Genomic DNA, 20,576 nt, shown 5'->3' with positions numbered 1-20,576 from the left:
GTGGTATTGAATAGGAGGAATAAAAGGGGGCTTAGCGGTTGAGGAGGCCAAGTTACCAATATTTGTTATAAATTTTATTAAAACAGCTAATACAGAGAAAAACAGCGTTAAGTGAGAATAAGAGAGTATGTTGGAGAAAGAGTTAATGAATTGCTAGTGTAAAGAAACCCAGCGAACATTATTTATCTATCTATCTATCTATCTATCTTATCTATCTATCTATCTATCTATCTATCTATCTATCTATCTATCTATCTATCTATCTATCTATCTATCTATCTATCTATCTATCTATCTATCTATCTATCTATCTATCTATCTATCTATCTATCTATCTATCTATCTATCTATCTATCTATCTATCTATCTATCTATCTATCTATCTATCTATCTATCTATCTATCTATCTATCTATCTATCTATCTATCTATCTATCTATCTATCTATCTATCTATCTATCTATCTATCTATCTATCTATCTGTCTGTCTATCTATCTATCTATCTATCTATCTATCTATCTATCTATCTATCTATCTATCTATCTATCTATCTATCTATCTATCTATCTATCTATCTATCTATCTATCTTTGTTTTACTGACAAGATTGCTGGGTTGTACAAAGAGCTGCCAGATTGCTTAATTTTGTCTGCCCTTACCCACAGGTCACTGCTTGCGACGACGAACAAAAACTGTTAAGGATACTCTGGTATCAGATCGCTAGCTGTGAAATTTCGCTGCTTTAACTTCAGGGAATTAATGAAATTTATACGTGGAACCTTGGTTGGGTCCTTCGTATTAATTTTTAAATCAAAATCATTTGCAATATTCCATATTTGCCGTAATTAGGCTGCTATATCTTTGAATATGTGGGAGCCATGCCATCGACATACTTATACGATATCTTCGAGACACATAGTTGGTCACAAGTGACGTATTTTCTTTTGGTGGTCGTGCACCTGCATTAAGTCTAAAGGGCTTTCCCTGATTGTATTCGTATCAAATATCGCTATAAAGCTAATCCGTGCCATAATTCATTTGGAACTCCTGCAGCTCTTGCCTGTTAAACTATCTCTTCTCTTATCAATTGGAACTGACACAGATGAGTCCTTAAAATTTCACTAGATTTTGCTGCATCTAAACTTGTTTTTCGGAAGATCTTCTAGGCTTATCTTAATCAATTTTGACCTGTCTTATCAATTGCACATAAGACTGATAACATCATGAGTGGAATACCATGTCCACCGTATTGTTTTTCAACAGACCTTCTTCACTTATCTTAATAAATTTTTACCTGTCTTATCGATTGCAGTTGAGACTGAAAATTACGTGAGTGTAATACCATCTCGACAGTATTCCAAACTCTTGTTTACATTGTAGTCCAAACTAAACTTTTATACAGGGATTTTGGACATTTTCTAACCGATTTATAGCAGAGAAAAGATTCTACAAGTAAATAACATTGGCAACGAGACAATTCTACTCCCGTTTTAAAGAGAGAAAGAGAGCAGTTAATAACCGGAGTGCAATTTTCTTAAATAGAGAGCTAAACTATTTTTCGGTAAATAAACTTTAGTGGTGTGCAATTGCAAAAGTATTTTTTGGTTTTTGGTCTTTCTTATTGTTTTGTTGTAAGTACAACCAACTTTTAAAATGAACTTTATTTCTGGTTGTTCTTCCGTTTCTCAAACATCTAGTTTTGACCTTATTCTGGCCTTTGTATTCCTTACTTTTGGTATGGTTGGTTTTTTTTAGATTCCCAAAAAAACTATATGTATATTGTACAATAACATGAAAAACCAGCAATAACAATGAGGTGACGATGATAATAATGGTATAAAAACATATTTCTTTTAATTTCTTTAAAAAAAAGAATTTAGTACAAATTTCTGGGTCTAACAAGATCTTTACAATAACATGATTACAAAAAACATTAGACAATAATAACAACAATAGAAATTAGTTTATTCTTTCTTGTTTTTTTTTATAGGTGGGCTGATCGGGTTTGTAGTTTAAAATTGTGACGGTTTGTACAAGACAAAACATGTTGGTTCAAGTTGCTGCATGCTTGGGTTTCAAACAATACAATACAACGGGGGTCTTGTAATGAAATTTTATTGTTGTAGTTTGTTTTATTATTTATGTTGACCACGTTTGTAAAAAAAAACTATATTTTAATGTTTAAAATTGTTTAAAGTTTAAGCTTTATTTTTGTCTGCTTTTGCGTAACTTTTCATTTCATTTAAAACATTTGTTATAACAATTTAAACATGTTAATAGAGTGTTAATAAAGTTTTAGTTGGAAATTGTTTAAAAACAAGAATTCTAAGATTTTTAAATTGCAACAATGACAATTAATTTCATACAAAATCATAAAGCGTACCGGTTTGAAAATAAATCGGTTTAGAATTTCTATGTATGAGAGTGTGCTCTCATATGTTTTTAAACAACTAAATGACGGTGGTTTAATGCCCGTAAATGGGCGTGAGAATTGAGTTTTAATAATTTTAACCTTTTACGGTTGTTGTCCATGAACAAATAATGTTTTTTTTTTTATTAAATTAAATTTAATTTTGTTATACATTTTATAGTTCAAAATCAACACAAGATTTTCAAACAAAAGCAAAATTAAAAGCTTAATACTCAAGTTAAACTTCCTTTCTAATTGCAAGTTCAAACTTAAGTTGAGCAGAGAATTTTTGTTGCTGTTTCTTTTTGAATTTTTGCATGCTAAAGGGCTTGACTGACATTCCGCCAGTTAGTCTGACTGTCTGCTATTGACACCAATATCAAATATCAAAAATATGTTAAACATTTTTTACTTTACAAACAGGGTGTTTTGAAAAGTGAAACTAAATTCTTAAAAGATCATTGTTATTTTGCTGGAAAAGATCTTTCAAAAGATCGGTTCATAGAAAGCTCAACGGTTAGCATTGTTAGCAAGAGAATTCAGCTTTAGAATCCTGTAGGAAATCTATACAATTGTGGAACTTTAAGACACACTAAACTTCTTAAACGAACAATCGTTTTAAAACAATGTTCTGAGGGAATTAGAAGCTTTAACATTAGCGATATCAAAGTTCAGAACATCACACAAAAAGTTACTGAAAATCATTGCTTCACCCCTTCTGCTACACCCTTTTTTAAAAGAAATATGTTTCTTTCTGAAATGTGTTTATTAAAATGCTTCGATGATTTTGAACAAATTCGTTTTATGACCACACACACACACATCTGCACAACAACAGCATGACTACTGGCTGTCATCTGTAACAACCACCAACTTTTGAAGATCTTAATGTCATTGCTTGGGGATCTCAAAATAAAACAATATGTAAAAAACCCAAAAATATGACAAATATGTGTAAAAGGAAGCAGTAACAGAGATGGAAAAGTAGGTGAGCAACAAAGTCGACTTATAAGTGCACTTTAGCTTAAAGAATATTTGCGAAAAGTTGCAAAAGGGACTGTGACAGTAGTAGAACATAGCTCAACTTCAATAGATTAAAACCGAGTAACAAAGTCGGCTTATAAATACACTTTAGCTTAAAGGATATATTCGAAAAGTTGCATAAGGACTGTCTCTACATAGCCCAACTTCAATAGATTAGAACCGAATCGTTATCACTTGTACTTTCGAGACGTGCGAACAGTACACGAAAACGTATTGTCAATTGTCTGAACAAGTACTTTTTCCTAGATTAGAAGTCAGAGTTCATCTATAATCAAAATGTAGAAACCACTTTATTACAGAGAGAGCCTAACAAAAACGAAATTAAATACCTTAGTATCAGTTGATGTTTATCATCGGATTGTATAGTTCATTACTTGCAGTTTGGACTTCAAACTGGTAACATATTATACCATAAAGGGCCTCGCCCAAAAACAGAAGTACCAGAAGGTTCTGATTATTGTTTCCAAACAAAACATAGACTTAATACTTTTCAGTGTGGACTTCAAACAGGCTACTGAAACTTTTCATTGTTCTCTTGTCAAATCGCACAGTTTGGGTTACAGACAGTTTCAGTATGAAAGAATTGATTAAACCAGAGTCACAACGTTTCGAAGGCCACCACCAAAATCAGGTTATTAGAATCAGCTGGTTGTAACATTCGTTCTCTGGTCAAACCACACAGTTCATTACTCCCTGAACTGCAGTCTTTATTGAACCTTATTATCACTTTTACACTGCCTACATTATATACAGTTCAGTTTCCGGAAATCGACGAGAAAACAAGACCTCGTAGGTTAAAAAATAGTCGAATAAGTTTCTGTTAGGGAAAACAGCAGTAAGAAAGACGTACTGCTCTAGTGGTGGAAAACTTGGAAGAAACCATTCCGCGAGTTTAAAATCCCGATTGTCCGAATTTGGTCTTTAAAGTTCAGTTTGAAAGACTGCCATTAGAATCAGAATTTTTTAACATTAGGTATCCAGCATGGAATCCAGTTTTAGTACCTCATTTATATAAGACCTACATAATGCATTAGAGTAACCCAATAACTTTCATTTCGGTTAAAACAGCAGGAAGGAAGGTGTACCTCTTTAGTTGGAAAAAACTTCGATGAAACCTTTCATCAAGTGTAAAACTCCGATTGTCCGAATAATATCTGTACAGTTCAGTTTGAAAGCCAACCATCATTCTACCATTTAGGGTTCTTCTTAAGGAATACTATAGTTTTCAACATCGGCAGGAGCGAAACACTTGAGTCGAAACCAACATCATAAACTTATCTCTCATAACCAAATAAATGATACCAACTACGTTATATATTTACTATAACCAAACGTAAGGAGTCAGGAATTCTGAAATCAAACCGAGAAACTGTTGAAGCTAATTTTGTTTCCGAAATTCAGAAACCAGTGGGAAATGATAGGGTTTTGGGGTGCAAGGGATTAGAAGGCATAATTGTTCCGATTTCCATGTTCTCTACAAAGTCTTTAGAATATATGTCTGCCAAGATCAATTCGATCGATCAATTGTACTGAAACTCCGGGATCTTCGCCGGACTTAAGCATACTCTTTCTTCACTAGAAATATACAGCAGTAACGGACAAAACAAAGGGTTATATATTGAAAAGAGCTGAAGCTTCTTGTTCTCTTGCTAAGATCCCCTTCAGTGGTCTACATAAAGATCAAAAGATCAAGCTTAAAGTTTAATAATTTGTAAACATTTCAATGATTCCATTTTCCAATTTTTCTTTAATCAAGTTTCATAAACAAGTTCTTCATCTCAAGTCACTAAAATCCTATATAAAAAATAGCATGATCCATAAAAAAAATTTGAATGACAGACATGTAAAGCAACAGATTGAAGGGTACCAATCAAAAGACAAATAAACACAAGAGAGAGAGACACATAATAATAAAAAAATAACGTTGACTCATATTAAGTTCAACAGAAAAACTTCATGATGATATACATATTTGTAAGCCAAGTTTATACGCATAAAAAAACAATTACAAAGAAAACTACAACAAGTAACAATGGAGAGTAAGTAAATATACAATGTGCGGATGTACTTCATGTCATAAATCTTTAAAACCTTGTTACTGTTACTAGCAATGACTGACTGACTGCTTGCCTCCCTTCTATATGTTTAAGATTTTTATTGTACTTCTTTGGTAACTAGTCAAACCAACTGACAAACTAGCATACTTGCTATTAAATTAGATTTTATGGACAATATACAACTGTAGTACAATTAGATTTAGAAGTAGTATAATAGAAATAGAAAAAAAGAAGAAGTTTAACTATCATACACTACATTTGTTAAGTAACTCAAGAACGTTCCAAGCAAATAACTTTATACTTAACGTTCGTCTCTCCAACCCTTCTCCCCGTAGAGTAATGTAATTGAGCTTAAGATCAGTGCATTATTTTTGCTCTGTTGTAATGATCTTAAAGAACATGACTTTACAACATGTTAATTACAAATATGGTTGTGGTTTCTATTCTTTTCAATTCATTTTTGCTTTTACAGAGTTTTCTTTTAACTCCCGGTATTTAATCCACACAAATGAGTTTGGGAAGATTTTTACTTTTACTTAGATTCTTCACAGCCTTTACTGAAAAATAATGTGAAGAAAAGAATAATGTAATTTGATTTCTAGCAAAAAAAAAACACCATTAAAGAAATCAAAACTTATTAAGTTTCCATTAATGTTAAGACATACAAGAACTATGGAAAAAAGGGAGAGTAAATGGGTTGATGACTTGGGATGAAATGTGAAATTATGATCTTGCTAAAGAATTTCTTTTAAATTAAAAAAGGGGTTCATATAGCTATTAAATACAAGCAAGTTGTAAAGAACATTGATGTTTTTTCTTTTAAAAGTTGTTTCAGAACATTCTTGAAAATAGTGATGAGCTGGATAAAGATCAGAGATGTCTATATAATTACAGGAAATTATAGCTAAAGAAAGCAGCAGTGATTCTTACTGAGCAGCAACGAATTCCTCGCAAGTCAAATTCATCTACCAAAATCAAATGATATATTTCTGCAATCAACCAGGAATATATTTACGTCAGAATTACCCAAGTTCACTCCGAAATCGATTTGACATTATCAATACTAACGGAAGCGTTGGAAGTAGTAATAGTCGCAATATTTCGTGATGACAGAAGTTAGAATTTAGAAATGCTTTGGAAAAGTACATGATTATCAACTAGACCATCTAATCTCTTATAACGAATTCATGACCATTAAAGTCAAAGATTTTAACTATAGTGCCCGACACTGATCCTGTTTTCCGGGCTATTTATCGTGTTAATAAGAGAGCCGGATCTAAGGACAGTAGGCATTTGAAAACTAACCAGAAGCCATGGAGATCGTTTTTAATTTCCATTCTGTTCTAGATGCCTTCTGATCCACCCAAAAACACTAATTATTCTAGTAGTCAGGCGATGTATCAAGATCTTTACAAAGCTATTGAAAAGAGCTTTATAAAACCTGGAAATGCGGAAGTTTCTCTAACAAGAATCTTAAGTTTAAACTCCGAAAAAGTCTAGTTGTATAAAAACGTATCTTCTTTAATGTGGAAAACTATTTTGAGACTTTAAATCATAATGTTCCTTCAGAAATCAATGATCTTGCTCTGTCAAAATTATCTCGTTCTGTTTAGGATCGATTAGCGAAGATCGAAAGTTTATTTCTTTACTTTATCTAGCAGAGATTGGTGTCCCCTCTCCAAATCTGCAATAATCGACTGGAAAAATCAATGTTGAACCTTAAATCTTTGGAGAGAGAGAGAGCAAAGATCAAAGGTTTAACAAATTTGAGTTTACAAGGCTTATACTTTGGGTTTCTTTCAGAGATCAGTGTTCTCGCTCTATAAATATTTACAATGTTCGTTTACAGAGAATCAAAAGTTTCTTTGTTTATGTTCTCTTGCAGAAATCAGAGTTCTCTTCCTGAATTTTAAATATTCAATTAAAAGATCAATGTTCAAACATTGAGGATTTGGAAGTAGAAAGGCAAATTTTCATTGTACGCTGTGAAAAGATAACACAAGTATTCCAGTTTTAAACTCTAGGATCCTTTCAGAGATCAATGTTCTCGCTCTATCAATATTTATAATGTTCGCTTACAGAGGATCAAAAGGTTTTTTTCTTTCCTCCAAGAGATCAGTGTTCTTTCTCCAATTTTGCAATATTCGAGTTCAATTTTCAAATATTGATCAATCAAAAGATCAGACGTTTTAAACTCTAGGATCATTACAGATATCAATGACAGATCGTGAATCTGTCAGATGTTCGATCAGAAAAGAGCAAAAGTTCATCAAACTTGAAAATTCGAAAATTCAACTTACACAGATCCCAGTTTCAAACTCTGGGTTTCTTTTAGACATTATTGTTCTAGCACTGTCAAAATTTTGATTATAGAGGATTAAAGGTTTCTTTCTTGATTTTTTTTTTTGCAGATCAATGATCAAATATTGAAGATTTGGATTTCTGTTCGATCAGAAAAGATCAAGAGCTTAACAAACATAATAAATCAGTTTTAAACGAGGGGATTATTTCAGAGATCAGTATTCTCTCTCAAAATTTGTAATATACGATTATAGAGATCAATATTTAAACTCTAACGTTTTGGGAAGAGGGTCAAATCTTTAATTAGGAAGGAGTCAAAGGTTCATCAACTATGCAAGTTCTGAAGTTCAGTTTGCATGATTCCCAAATTTAAATAACGAAAGAGTTAAAAGCGTGCCAAAGTTTATCATCTTTTCAGTGGAAAACTGTTTTAAAAATACAGATTTCTAAAAATTTCTAAAATTTATTATATTCTTTGAAACATCCCCCTTAACAAAAAACAACAACAACGTTCCACTTGGGTAAATAACTCGGTAAATAGTTCTAAACAAGCCAGTCAGCCCTTTTGTATATCATTAACTTAATCTTAAAATAAGAACAATCTTCAGCACAATTTTTTTAAACCATCCAAAAGACAGACAATAAAAATACTATAGGTTAATAATTTAACAACAACACTAACATTAGCAGCAACAACAAAATAATAATATTTCATAAGGGTACAAGAAAAACTAAACCTTCAAACGCACTCTAAGAAAAAAAAACCAAAACAAAATATATAAATAAAAACTACACAATCATATTAACAATAAATGTAGACAAAAAAAATTGCTATAATTATTATTAAGTTTAAGACGTTATGTTTTTATACACAAGAGAGTATAACTAATTTAAGCCAGGGTAATAATTAAAAAAAACAATAACAGCTTTAATACCAACAAAAAATTTAAGTAAAAACAATTGTAAACTACTAGAGAGGAAAAACCAAAACAGTTATTGTTTTTTTCAGGGTTTATTTGTTTAATAATGAAGTTTAGAGAAAGAGAGACAAAGAGAGCAGAATTAAGTATTCTAAGAGAATGTTTAATTCTTCTCTTAAATAAGTAAATGATCTTAAGAATTTCTCTTTTATTGTAATAGCTAATAAACTTGATTATTTATGTAGATTTTTTTCAGTTAATCATCATGTTTCATTAATATATTAATAAATAATTATTTATATGGGTTTTAGAAAGAGAGTGTCTATTAAAGAAGCAATAAAACTACTATATAAAGCGGGAAGTTTAAGAATTTTTATTGGGTATGTAACATTTTAAAGTTAGAAACTTTATCGAACATAATCATTACTTAGTATAATCTATTAATCTTTTAAGAATAAGATCTCGTTACGTTGGTGAAGATTCTGAAGAACTGTTATGAACACTAATAGGTTAGGTTATTGTGGTAGCTGTCATTAGCATTGCTCACTTGGGTCCATTTATAGCTCTCGTTTTAATAGCATTTGTAGTTTTACCATTTTTTCTCTAATCCAATTGTTGTGTTGCCCAAATCGATTTCTGACAGACAGTTATTGTCCATGAGTGTTCGATGGCCAAAATCTTTCTGTTTGCCTGGCAACATCTTCATCATTACAAACTTCTTCAGAAATTATTGTTATATAAGTCTTCTGAGATGGAGTATATTTAGGTTTAACGCAGAATGTGTTCTTTTCCTATCCAAATCTTTTTGATTTTTCTACATTTGGCTTCCTTCTCCCATCTTCTATTTGTTGTAAATTGAAGCTATTCCTTTTCTTTTAACGCCTATTTTATAGTAAATTTCGGTAATATTAAAAAACAGGTGTCTTAGCCAGAACATCTGCTTTTTGGTTATCCTATATGTTCCCATGTCCAGGAAACCATTTGAGAGTAACCGTCGAATGTCTCGCTATCTCATCAAGCGATCTTGAACAAATTTGAATGTGATATACGCGTTTTCGAGGATTCTAATGGCGCCTTACTATCGGTAAGTTAAAGGATATTTCCGGCTAATATCCAGTGATAGTAAATCTGTTCCGCGGCTACTTTTTGTAAGTTGTATATTTAACTAGTTCGAATATATTCATTCCCTCTTTCATTTGATTTTGATTCGTCTGTGTAAACGGACGTCGTAATAATATCTCTCCGGGATGAGACTAGTAGATCCCTTTAGACATTGATAATATCTAAAATTTGGGCATGACACTAGTTCTTGTGCTTCCATTCCTTTGTAATATTTAAACGTTAAGTTGAGGATTATGAACAGTGACTTAGTTGGAGTGGTTCTAAGTGCCCCTGTCATCTTTATTTGATTGTTCGTTTGTTTGCCTTCTTCAGCGATCAAGTATCAACGCTATTTCATAAGTTCAATGAATCTTTGAATGATTTCTTAAGTTGTCACGATCTATGTAGTTAAAAACCTCCTCTTTCTTTGATACATCTCTGATATCACCATTCGTAGATTTTTCTCTTCAAATCTGGATCGATCGATTTGAAACTATCAAAGGCTTATTTCTATATTTTTTTCCTTTCTGAGATCAGTGTTCTCGCTCTGTTTGTAATGTTCGATTGCAGAGAACCAAATGGTTTCTTTCTTTATATTTTATTGCAAAGATCAATGTTCTCGCTCCTCATATTATTAGATTAGAGAGATCTACGTTCGCTCTCCCCAAATCATCAATGTTCGATTAGAAATTTTCTCTTGAAATCCGTATTCTTTCTCTCCAAAATTGTAAAATTAAATTACGATGATCAATAGCAATCCTCTTCTATTTTTTCCAAGTGATATGAGTCACTCTGTTTCTGTTTCGATTTAAAATGATGATACCTAAACATCCCTGTGATGATTCTCTAGATATTAATTACTGACTATCTGTAGAACTCGCCGAACAATTTTCTACATTACAAAGTTTTGTTCCCATGTTTTGGATTGTTGTGGTCTTCCTATTTCATATTTAAATAGGTTTTCTCTTTCCAAATGAACATTGTTCTGTATCTCTCCAAATTTGTTATGTTCGATTAAAATGGATAAAATCATACTTTATCTTTAAGAAATGTATGTTATCTTTCTCTTTATATCTGCAATTTTCGATTGGATCTAAGTTTTCTTTATTTATGTCGTCTTTCAGAGATCAATGTTCGATCTTTATTTCTACATTTTTAGACATCATTGTACATAATCTCTCTCTAAAATTTGATCCTTTTTAGAGATTAATCTCCACACTCTCATTCACAAATTTGCAATATTCGATTACAGAGGTACAAAGATTGATTTTATTATTGTATACTTCAAAGATGAACCCAGTCTCTCTCTCTCTGGGTAATGACGTTTTAGATAATTCAATTCATTCGCTCTTTAAAGTGATATTATAACGTTATAATGTTGTAATTGGGAGATTTCAGGATAATCAACTCTGAGCGTTATGTTATTGTTGGAGGGAGAAGTTTTTAATAAAAATATTTCAGTATTTCTGCAGTTCATTTTAAATATTTTTTACATTTCTTCAGTTATCTAAATTTTCAGCATTATTTATTAAGAACAATAATTGATTGACCATGTAAAAAGCCTTTTTTTAAAAGGCAATTAAATACTCACTTGATTTATAATTATTTCACTTAAATTTTTAAATTAGCACTAACACTAAGGAATGAACTTTAAATTAGTTATCCTTGAACCATATATATTTTTTATTAAGAACAAACATGGATTGTTGTCCACTTGAATAAATGTCATCTATAGCACTTGACACTGGGTTATAAATAATTTATTAGTTTTAAAAAAATTGTTTTAAATTATTAATGAAATGGTTTGTGTACATTTTTTTGTGTTACAACAAATTAAAAGAATAAATGTCTTTTTTTCAAATTCAATATTTTGCTTTTTCTGCCGCGTTTATATTTTTTTATTATTAATAACGTAAAGAATTAAGAAATAAATACTAGAAAAACACATTTAAAGCAAAATTAATACCAAAGATAATTCTATAAAAAAAGAGAAAAATCATAAATTGCTAAGCAATTTATTGATTAAATTTTCTTTAGAATTAAATTAATCATTTCATAAATATATTAAGAGCTTTCCAAGAAATTGAGTATAAAAAGTTAATAATTAATTAAAATGAAGACAAAAAAAAGGAAAGTAGAATTTTTAACCACAAAAATAAACCTTTAAATATTCCACCCATCTAAAAAAATTAAAAATTAAAATATTGGAAAATAAAGATTTTTATAAAAAGTTAAGTGGAAATCATTTTTAAAAAGGATTTTTTTAAACTGGCCTTTTTACTTAGAAGTATTTTAACATTGAATATAGTTTTTTTTGTCTGCTTCAAATATTTATATTCAAGAAAAATCTTGTTGAGGTTTATAGTTTCCTTTGTGGTGTAATTTACAGTTTTAGGGAAATTTGTTTTAAGAATAAATTTGTGCTTTTCCTTTTTTTCTTCAAATTTTAACTACGATTTTTAAAGTTTTAGTAAAATAAAAATTGAATACCTTTTTTTTTGTAAATCTTGTTCTACAGCTTCAACATTTACAATTGCAATACCCGTTTGACTTCAACAGTGGGAAAAGCACCAAATTCACTGGTGGCTGCTCTATGAGGATTACGTTGTAGATATTCCTTAAGGATTTCAGCAGCCAAATGATTGGCTTTATTAGATATTTCAGATTTTTCTGGTACTGGCATATGTTTACGTTGAAAAGCCACTATATGTTGATTTTCTTTGCCTGTTTTATGGGGATGAGTTTGTAGCAGAGACAAAGCCCAGGCATGTTTCATTTTAGTGAGTTCAGTTTCCAATTCTGTGATACGTTTATCTTTAGGTTGTGGCACAAATATGGGATCGAATTTCTTAAGTTTATTCTTGATTTGTTCGGCCTGTAGGCGTAATCTTTCGGAGCGTTCGTTATTAAAGACATGTTTGAGTAATTGCAGCTCTTCGGCTATAAGAGGAGTGGCTCCGGTAGTATGATTGCTGAAGGAAGTATTGGTTGAGTGTCCCGAAGGTGCTGTGGTGGACATAAATGAGGAATCTCCCGTGCGCTTAATGCCGGTATGTTTGATTTTCTCTTTCAAAGTTAATTTCTCACTCTCAAGAGCCTCTATGTCAGATTGCAAATGATCAAAGGTTTCCTCATATTCCTTTTCTTTCTTCTGCAATAATTCTAAAGTTTCCTCGTATTGTTTCTTCCATTGCAGGGCATTATCATATTCCGCCTGTAAAACGGACAATTTCTTTTCAGCCAAATCTTTGCGTATTTGCATTTCCGATAATTCATTCTGTTTCATTTTGGCCGCCAATTTCAGTTGTTTAATATCAGCTTCGCGATTTTCCAAAGTGGCGGCTAAAACATTCTTTTGTTCTAATTGTTTCTTGATCAGTTGGGCTCTTAGTATAATGGGAGAAGTGGGTTTCTCTTGTTTTTGATTGGCCAAAGACATGATTTCGTATTCTTTGTCCAATAGATATTGGGCCACTTGCTGAAGATCGTTGTTGGCGGCTCCCAAAACACCCTTAAAGTTTTGTGATGGTCCACGATCATCTTGTTCGTAAATCCTTTCACAGGCTTGGGACAAAGATTCCCAGAATTTCGCTGGATCTATGCAATGATCATTATCATTGTCTCCTTCTATGGAAGCTACTATAGCAGCCACTGATTGCTTATTGGCTTGATACAAAGCCGACATAATACGTGACAATTGTTGTGTCAAACTGCGCATGGCTTCCAGTTTTAGGGGTGAAATGCCGCACTTAATGACATGTAAATCTTGAGGCAAACGTCTGCGTATCAATTTAACCTGTTGCTTAATGGATTCCACATTATCGGCCAAGAACTGCATGAGTAAAGCAGCATCACTGGTGGAGCCTTCTTGTCTTAGAATGGCTCTCGCTATGGCTGTATCATTGAGTACACTCTCACAGGCTGACTGTATGGCAGCCACACAATCTCTAATCATTTGCGTCTCATTCAAAAGATCCTCGCCAGCCAGCAATACCGAATTCATGGCATTAAAGAAGGCCACACATTTCTCTATGTTATCGGTAGTAGAATTCTCATCCAATTGATTGGATTTCAACAGCTCTATAATGCCATCAATATTTTTCTCTTGGGCTATCATTTCGGGTAAAGAAGAGCCGGCTCTTAATAGAGTATCAGGCTGGCAACTGTTAAGACCATACAAAATCTGATGCAAAGCACATTGTAGGTTATGAATATAATGCATTAAACGACATTTAAAAGCATATTGCTGAACAGCATGACCCTGTATAATGGATTCCTTGGTGACATTTTCCACCGCCGGGAATCTTTCTCTTGTCTGGCTGATAACAATGCCACATTTGAACACCAAACGGGAAATCAACAAGATCACCAAAATAGAATCATGATCTCCGCCACGAGACATAAAGGATTCCGGCATAAAGGCCGATAACATTTGGGTATGTTCATTAGCCTGGGACAATTCAATTTGCCTCAACTGTACATCGATGGCTTTGGTATAAGCCTTAGATTCAGCAAACATTTGCTTATAGTCCACCGTTTCATTGGCTATCATTTGAGGATCTTGCAAAGATTTGGGATCATTAGAGGCAGTGGCCTTATCTCTCAATTCAATCAATTGTTCATTGAGTTTTTGCACCAGTTCTCTAAATTTCGTTATAGTTTGATCTCTATCGTAAATAGTTTCAATGGCAGCATCTCTTTCTCTTAGAACCTCCTTTTTGGCTGCCTGAGCCAAATCCAATTCCTCTCTCAAATCCATTTCCAAATCATGATTGCTTTCTATTAAAAGTTCATGAACTTCTTCTAAAGCCTCCAGTTGTTGCACTTCATCTTCCAATTCCTTGACACGATCTTCTAATTCGAATTTCTTTTCCGTTAAAGTCTGCACCATTTGCTCGGCGCCCAAAGCAGCATCAACTTGTTCCTAAAAAAGGAATAAACATAAGTAAATCTGTTTGTTTACAGTTTAAACAAGAAAATTTTAAACTTTTTTTTTAAGAGAAAAAAATTTACAACACAAATTTTTGCATTACCTCCTTTATTTAGCCCAATTTGTTGGCCCAAAATAAAAGAAATATATAAATGTTTACATGAGTTTAATGGATCAATGAATATTTACACAAAAAAGCAAGTAAAATTTTGAAAAAAAGAATTTAGAAAAAAATAAACAAAATTTAAAAAATAACATAAAGCAAATTGTAAATTTTTGCCAAAATAGTTTTTATATCTGAAAACTGTGACATAAATTTAAAATGTTAAATGCGAAGATTAAAAAAAAATCCGTTTTATAAGAAATTTATTTTTATTTTATTTTCAAAAATGGAAAATTGATTGATTGTTTGGTGTGTATTATTATATAGAAAGTGCAGAAAAGATTAATTTTCAATTTTATGAATTTAAAAAATTTAATTATTTTCAATTTGTATGCAAAGCTCATAAGATTATTTTCAAATCAAATTGCGAAGTAAACTGCACACACCCTTCTGTCGGTGTTGTTTTTATTTGCAACCATTTTCCGCTGTCTATATTTATTGATAACAAAAGTGAATTGCTGCTATTTTTGTAAAAAAATAGCAAAAGTAGTAATAAATTATAAATTATTTACATTACTAACACAACTCTATATCAAACAAAAGAAATCATATGGCAAACACACAAGTAACATTTTTCACAAAAACACTTAAACTCACCTGTAAGTCAGCTACAATAGCCTCCAATTCCTCAACTTTAGATGATAACTTTTCCTTGGTTCTTTCCAATTCAGCTACTTCAGATTTTTTAGTTTCCAATTCCTTGGTTAACTTTTGTATGTCATGCTTGTCATGGGCTGATAAATCACGCAAACGTACTAAGGTTTCTTTTAAACGTAAATTTTGCTGTTCCATTTGTTTAAACTCATAAACCGAGGGTCCACCCTCACCAATGTGGCCTACAGAGGTTTCAGCCTTATCTTGCATTTCGGAGGAAAGCAATTCATAATCTACCTGCAATTCATCGATACGTTCTTTGGCCGCATCTAATTCCAATTGCAAAGCTTCGGCCTTTTCTTCAGCCATTTCTTTGTCCAAAGTAATGAGTTCCACATTATCAGCCAATTCTGCCATTTCCTGGGCATGTCTCTCTTTGGCCTCAATGGCATCTTTGGCTTCTTGCTTAGCTCTTTGTAGTTCTTTTTGTAGAGAAGCCTGGGAAGCCATAATTTTAGTGCGAAATTCTTGCAGCTGTTCAAATTGTAATTTCATTTTATCAAAATCTCTTAAACGCTCCTTATCCTCATTACGTCTCTGTTTAAGAGTTTCTAGCTTCTCATTAAGATCAGTTATTTGAGCCTGCAACTCCTCATTTTGTTTCTTTTGCTCGGCTAATTCTTGTGATGTTAACTGATTAGGTGGAGAAGTAAAAGAGGGAGACCTAATAGGTTGAGAGGGAGTAAATTGGGGTTTTAAGATTTCCATAAAACCAGTCTCCACAAATGAGTTTTTCTTGGACATATTAGCATTTGGAGGCACATCTATTTGGGCCTTTTCCACCAAAGAAGTATTGGAGGCAGTATTATTATCCTTAGACAAAGACGAGTTGTTGGAAGAGGGCTGTAGACTCTTGCGACTGGAGGCTATAGAGGCGGTACTGCCAGTGCGCTCATTTAACGAAGAGGTAAGCTGGGAACGTGAACCGGACAAAGATAAACGGCTGGATGACAAAGAAGTGCGAGGCCCACTTAGCCGGGTTTTAGTCGGTTGGGGTGCGGTATGTTTAAGACCATCTCCACCACCAGCGGCTATATCCTCAGTGGATTTGCGACCATCCGGTGCCGGTTGTATAACCTTTAACTGAGTTGGCCTTACAAACATGCCATAATTGTCCGAACACTCAAAGTATGATTGTCCTTTGATGGAACCATTATTTTTACCTTTTGGTTCATCCAAGACCACACCCACCCACTTGCCCACAGCAAAGCTGGTCATGCCCACATAGGCAATGGTGCCCTGTAAATCTTTGCCCGTCAGCTCTATGCGAGCCCCTACTTTTAGGTTTTTCTCCGACATGTTGTAGTTGTATTGTGCCCCCTTCTTGAAAAGCTGATATCACTTTTTTTTACTCTTTTGAACTAAAAAAGAGAGAAAAGATAGTTTTCTTCTAAAATAATGGTAGGAGTGAGGAGTTAGAAAAAACTTACCTTTAGTTTGTAACAAAAGAAATTTTAAAGGATTTTTCAGCCAATTTTTTAAAAACCAGCCAGCTGGTTTTATTGATTTTAGTTGTTGTTATTTAATAATAAACTGTAAAAAGTATTAACAAAAAAGAAATGCTAATTAACCAAGTTTTGTAGTGAAAAAAACTATTGACATCATATTAGTCACTGCCCTGTTTTGGCCAACGACTGACTACCAGCCACCACTTTTGGTAAAACTGAAGTTTTATGTTTTTCTCGAAAATTTTCATCATTTTATGGAAAAACTTACTTTTGTAGTATAAATTATTGATTAAGGTTTACGAATTTAACAAAATTTTCTTTAAACAATTGCAATTTACGCGTTATATTTGTAAAAAACTTAAACAATTTACGGGTGAAAATGAATGCAGCTGAGAAAAAATTTACAATTGCAATTTTTGACAATTTGTCTAACAGCAGTTTGAGAAGCATAGGTGAAATAAACAAAGTGGCCAGATGTTGTGTTAAAAAAGAGAAAAACGCTAACGAAAAAGATACATTTTAAAAATATAATGAAGATATTTAAATAAATTAATAAATATAATTAATATGTTTATTTTTTAGATATTTATATTTTTGAAGAAAGTTGTCATTTATTTACTTTTAAAAATATATTTGATTTTAATATTACAGTTTGAAGATATTTCTATTATTACAGTTTGAGGTTTGTTGTGTTTTAACTTATTTAGGTTTGAGAGCCACTGCTGGCTAAAGTAAACATGACTTTGACATTTTGTGCATAAAAAATGTAAACAAAACGTTTCATTTGTTTAGTTGATTTGTTATTTGCAAATTTTTTGTTAAAAAATAACATGTTTTCTGAACAAAATCTACACAAATTTGGCACCTCATTGCCTCTACTGGAATTGGGTAATTGTAAACAATAAATCTAATCCTTTATATATGATTTTAATTCCAAACAAACTTTCTCTTTATCTACAGATCAGGTGCCCTCCAAGAAACCTTTATATGTTCAAGATCAAATTGCCACCGATGAACAGGGACGTCGACGTTTTCATGGTGCCTTTACAGGAGGCTTTAGTGCCGGCTATTGGAATACGGTGGGTTCCAAAGAGGGATGGACACCTCAATCGTTTAAAAGTTCACGCTCTGAAAAGGCCTCGGAAAAGTTACAACAAAGACCGGAAGATTTTATGGATGATGAGGATCGTGGTGAATTTGGTATAGCTCCAAAAAGTATAAAAATCAATGAAGATTTTACTAGTGCACCGGAGCAATCAACGGAAAAAAGAAAACGTAAGTTTTTGCAAAATGATTTGCAGCCCATACCCGGCGAGCCGGTATTGCAGCAGCTGATTAAACCCATTAAAGACAAGGCGGCAGTTCGCATATTAAAAACCTGGGGTTGGCGTCCGGGACAAGGTATAGGTCCTCGTCAAACCAGGAAAGAAAAAAAGAAAGCAAGGGAACGAAATAAAAAGGAATTGTATCTAATGGAGAAATATGGCTGCGAAATGCCCTCTACCAGCAACAAAAACTCCTTAAACACAGATGACGAGGAGGAAGATGATGAGGAAGACTCCGAAGAAGAGGAAGATGAGATAACTTTTGCTCCCGCAGACTGTGAATTGCCTCCCTGTCAAATTAAACAAGACAGATATGGCATAGGTTATGAACCCTTGAGCAGGCAATCGGTTTTGGGCGGCAACTTAATGCAAAAACCCACGGAGCATATTAATCTTTTCCAAGCCTTAGAGACAGTGGGTAAAAACAATCAAAAAATTTCCTTCACCGGACAGGCTTTTGGTGTAGGAGCTTTAGAGGAAGATGATGATGAAGATGTCTATGCTTTAGATGATATGACACGTTATGATTTTAGCCTAGAAGACAAAAAAACCAAGAAAATTAAGAAAAAATCTAATGATATAGAAGATTTAGTTTTTGGTGAATTCATGCTGGATAGAAATCCTGCTAAATTGCCGGTCTACAAAGTAGAAATACCTTTTGGTTGGCATCCTCGCAATTGGTATGAAAAACGTTCTCGGTTTGAGCCATTAGATCCTAGAAAACAAAAACATTTAGATAAAATATTTACCAACCACTCCCAGGAGCAAAATATGACACGAGAAAAGAGAGCCGAACTTTTGGATGAGGAATTAAGGAAGACACAACCAACAGCTTCAGCCGAAAAACCCCGAGATATAAAGCAGAGAACTGTAGAAGAACTGCAGCAAGAGTATAAAGAAAGAAAGGAGAAAACTAAAAGTCTTTTGGAGAAAATTACCGCCAAATCTTCTAGCTTTACTAAAGGCGGTATTATATCAATTGAAGGCGAAGAGAAACCTTTGTCCGCGGAAGACATAAGTTCTGCCTTTAAGCCTTTTGCCACAGATGAAAGGAAACAGAAACGTTATGAAATGTTTTTGTCCAAAGAATTCAAAAATGAGGCAGAAATTGAGGAGTTTTTGAAAACCATCCAACCGGTGGAACTGTCCTTGTGGGATAGACAAATGGAGCTGAAAGAATTTCAACAGGCGAAAAAGTTGTATAGACCTCTAAAGGGCATAATGTCGGATAGGTGAGCGTTGAATAGGAAAATAGAGAAGAATTGAAATAATTTTATTAAATTTTCTTTCTTTAGATTCATTACAGAATCCGAAATCAAGGCCGTTGAGAGCGAAACCAAAAAGGTGGATAACAAACAGATCGTAGTAGAACGTACTAAACAGATGTGGAAGCCTCATAGTTTGCTGTGCAAACGTTACAATATAGCTGAACCTTTCAAAGGATTAATGGAAGATGATAAAAAATCCAAATCGAAACAAAAGAAATTATCGGTTTTCGATTATTTGGAAACATCTATCAACAAAAAAGAAGATTTCCAAACGCCCGTAATAATACCAAAACATATAGGAAAACCTCAAGAAATCATCAAGCAGACAAATGCAAATGAGCAACAAACAACATCTACTAACAGCAAACAAGTAGAGGATATACCTAAGGAATCTGCTGCTTTAGAATGGCAGGAAGTTTTAAATCCTTCAGATAAAACTTCTAAGGAAAAGCAAACCTTTACTTTCAAACCTAAAACGGAATTAGAAAAACAAGTGGTAGAAAGTATAAACAAACCGGTAGCAGAGAAAAAGGAATTATTTAAGTCCATATTCTCGGACAGTGAAAGTGAGGAGGAAGAAGAGGAAGGCAATAAAATGGATTCATTAACACAGCTAAGTAAACCACTAAATGCGGCTGCCGCCAATTTGTTACGGAATAATTCTCCCCCAAGAGGTATATTTAAAGCTTTATTTAGCTCTAATAACAAAGAAACTGAAAAGGAGCCAGAAAAGGAAAAGGATAAGGAACCAGAAAGTAACCAAGATAAACTACCTAAAGCTGCAACTAATCTGCCGCCGGAAAATGCTAAAGTTTTATTTAAACCCAAATCTGCCAGAGAACCTAAAGAATTGCAAACTCTTGAAGTAGTAACCAATATCTATGGTCCCGCATTACCTAAAACTTTAACCACAAACAAACCCTTAGAAAATACGAATCCCCTTAAATCCTCTATAG

General features: G+C 33.0%; 2 protein-coding genes across 3 annotated transcripts in view; one reads left to right on the top strand and one right to left on the bottom strand.

The window, feature by feature from the left end:
* Positions 1 to 12,137: 12,137 nt before the first annotated feature.
* On the bottom strand, positions 12,138 to 17,454 carry LOC119611537 (dynactin subunit 1). Of its 2 annotated transcripts, none has more exons than XM_037967152.1 (4): positions 17,296 to 17,454; positions 17,010 to 17,112; positions 15,523 to 16,940; positions 12,138 to 14,756 (listed from the first exon to the last, which is right to left on the bottom strand). In XM_037967152.1, exons 3-4 carry the CDS (start codon positions 16,876 to 16,878, stop codon positions 12,360 to 12,362), a joined length of 3,753 nt encoding a protein of 1,250 aa, XP_037823080.1. In that variant the 5' UTR covers positions 16,879 to 16,940; positions 17,010 to 17,112; positions 17,296 to 17,454; the 3' UTR covers positions 12,138 to 12,359. The 2 variants fall into 2 exon arrangements, with proteins under 2 accessions (XP_037823080.1, XP_037823081.1); XM_037967153.1 differs by having other exon boundaries at positions 15,523 to 16,969; positions 17,296 to 17,447.
* Positions 17,455 to 17,769: 315 nt separating this feature from the next.
* The window catches only part of LOC119611540 (G patch domain-containing protein 1 homolog), a 3,108-nt gene continuing 301 nt past the window's right edge, over positions 17,770 to 20,576 (top strand). Inside the window, 3 exon segments of the mRNA XM_037967155.1 lie at positions 17,770 to 17,915; positions 17,988 to 19,584; positions 19,648 to 20,576. The exon segment at positions 19,648 to 20,576 is cut by the window's right edge and continues 234 nt beyond it. Of these exon segments, the coding sequence (XP_037823083.1) occupies positions 17,858 to 17,915; positions 17,988 to 19,584; positions 19,648 to 20,576 (2,584 nt within the window). The 5' untranslated portion in view covers positions 17,770 to 17,857.

The sequence above is a fragment of the Lucilia sericata genome, unplaced genomic scaffold, assembly GCF_015586225.1.
Source record: "Lucilia sericata isolate MDLA Ls3-8-SP2 unplaced genomic scaffold, ASM1558622v1 Contig001477F_arrow, whole genome shotgun sequence".
Lineage (NCBI taxonomy): Eukaryota > Metazoa > Arthropoda > Insecta > Diptera > Calliphoridae > Lucilia > Lucilia sericata.
Note: the sequence above shows the minus strand (reverse complement) of the source record. Positions and strands in the feature narration are given on the sequence as shown.

Coding starts and splice junctions, on each gene's coding strand:
- LOC119611537 (XM_037967152.1), bottom strand. CDS start 16,878: ATGTCGGAGAAAAACCTAAAAGTAGGGGCTCGCATAGAGCTGACGGGC. Junction 14,757..15,522: donor CTATTGTAGCTGACTTACAG/GTGAGTTTAAGT, acceptor TTCCTTTTTTAG/GAACAAGTTGATGCTGCTTT.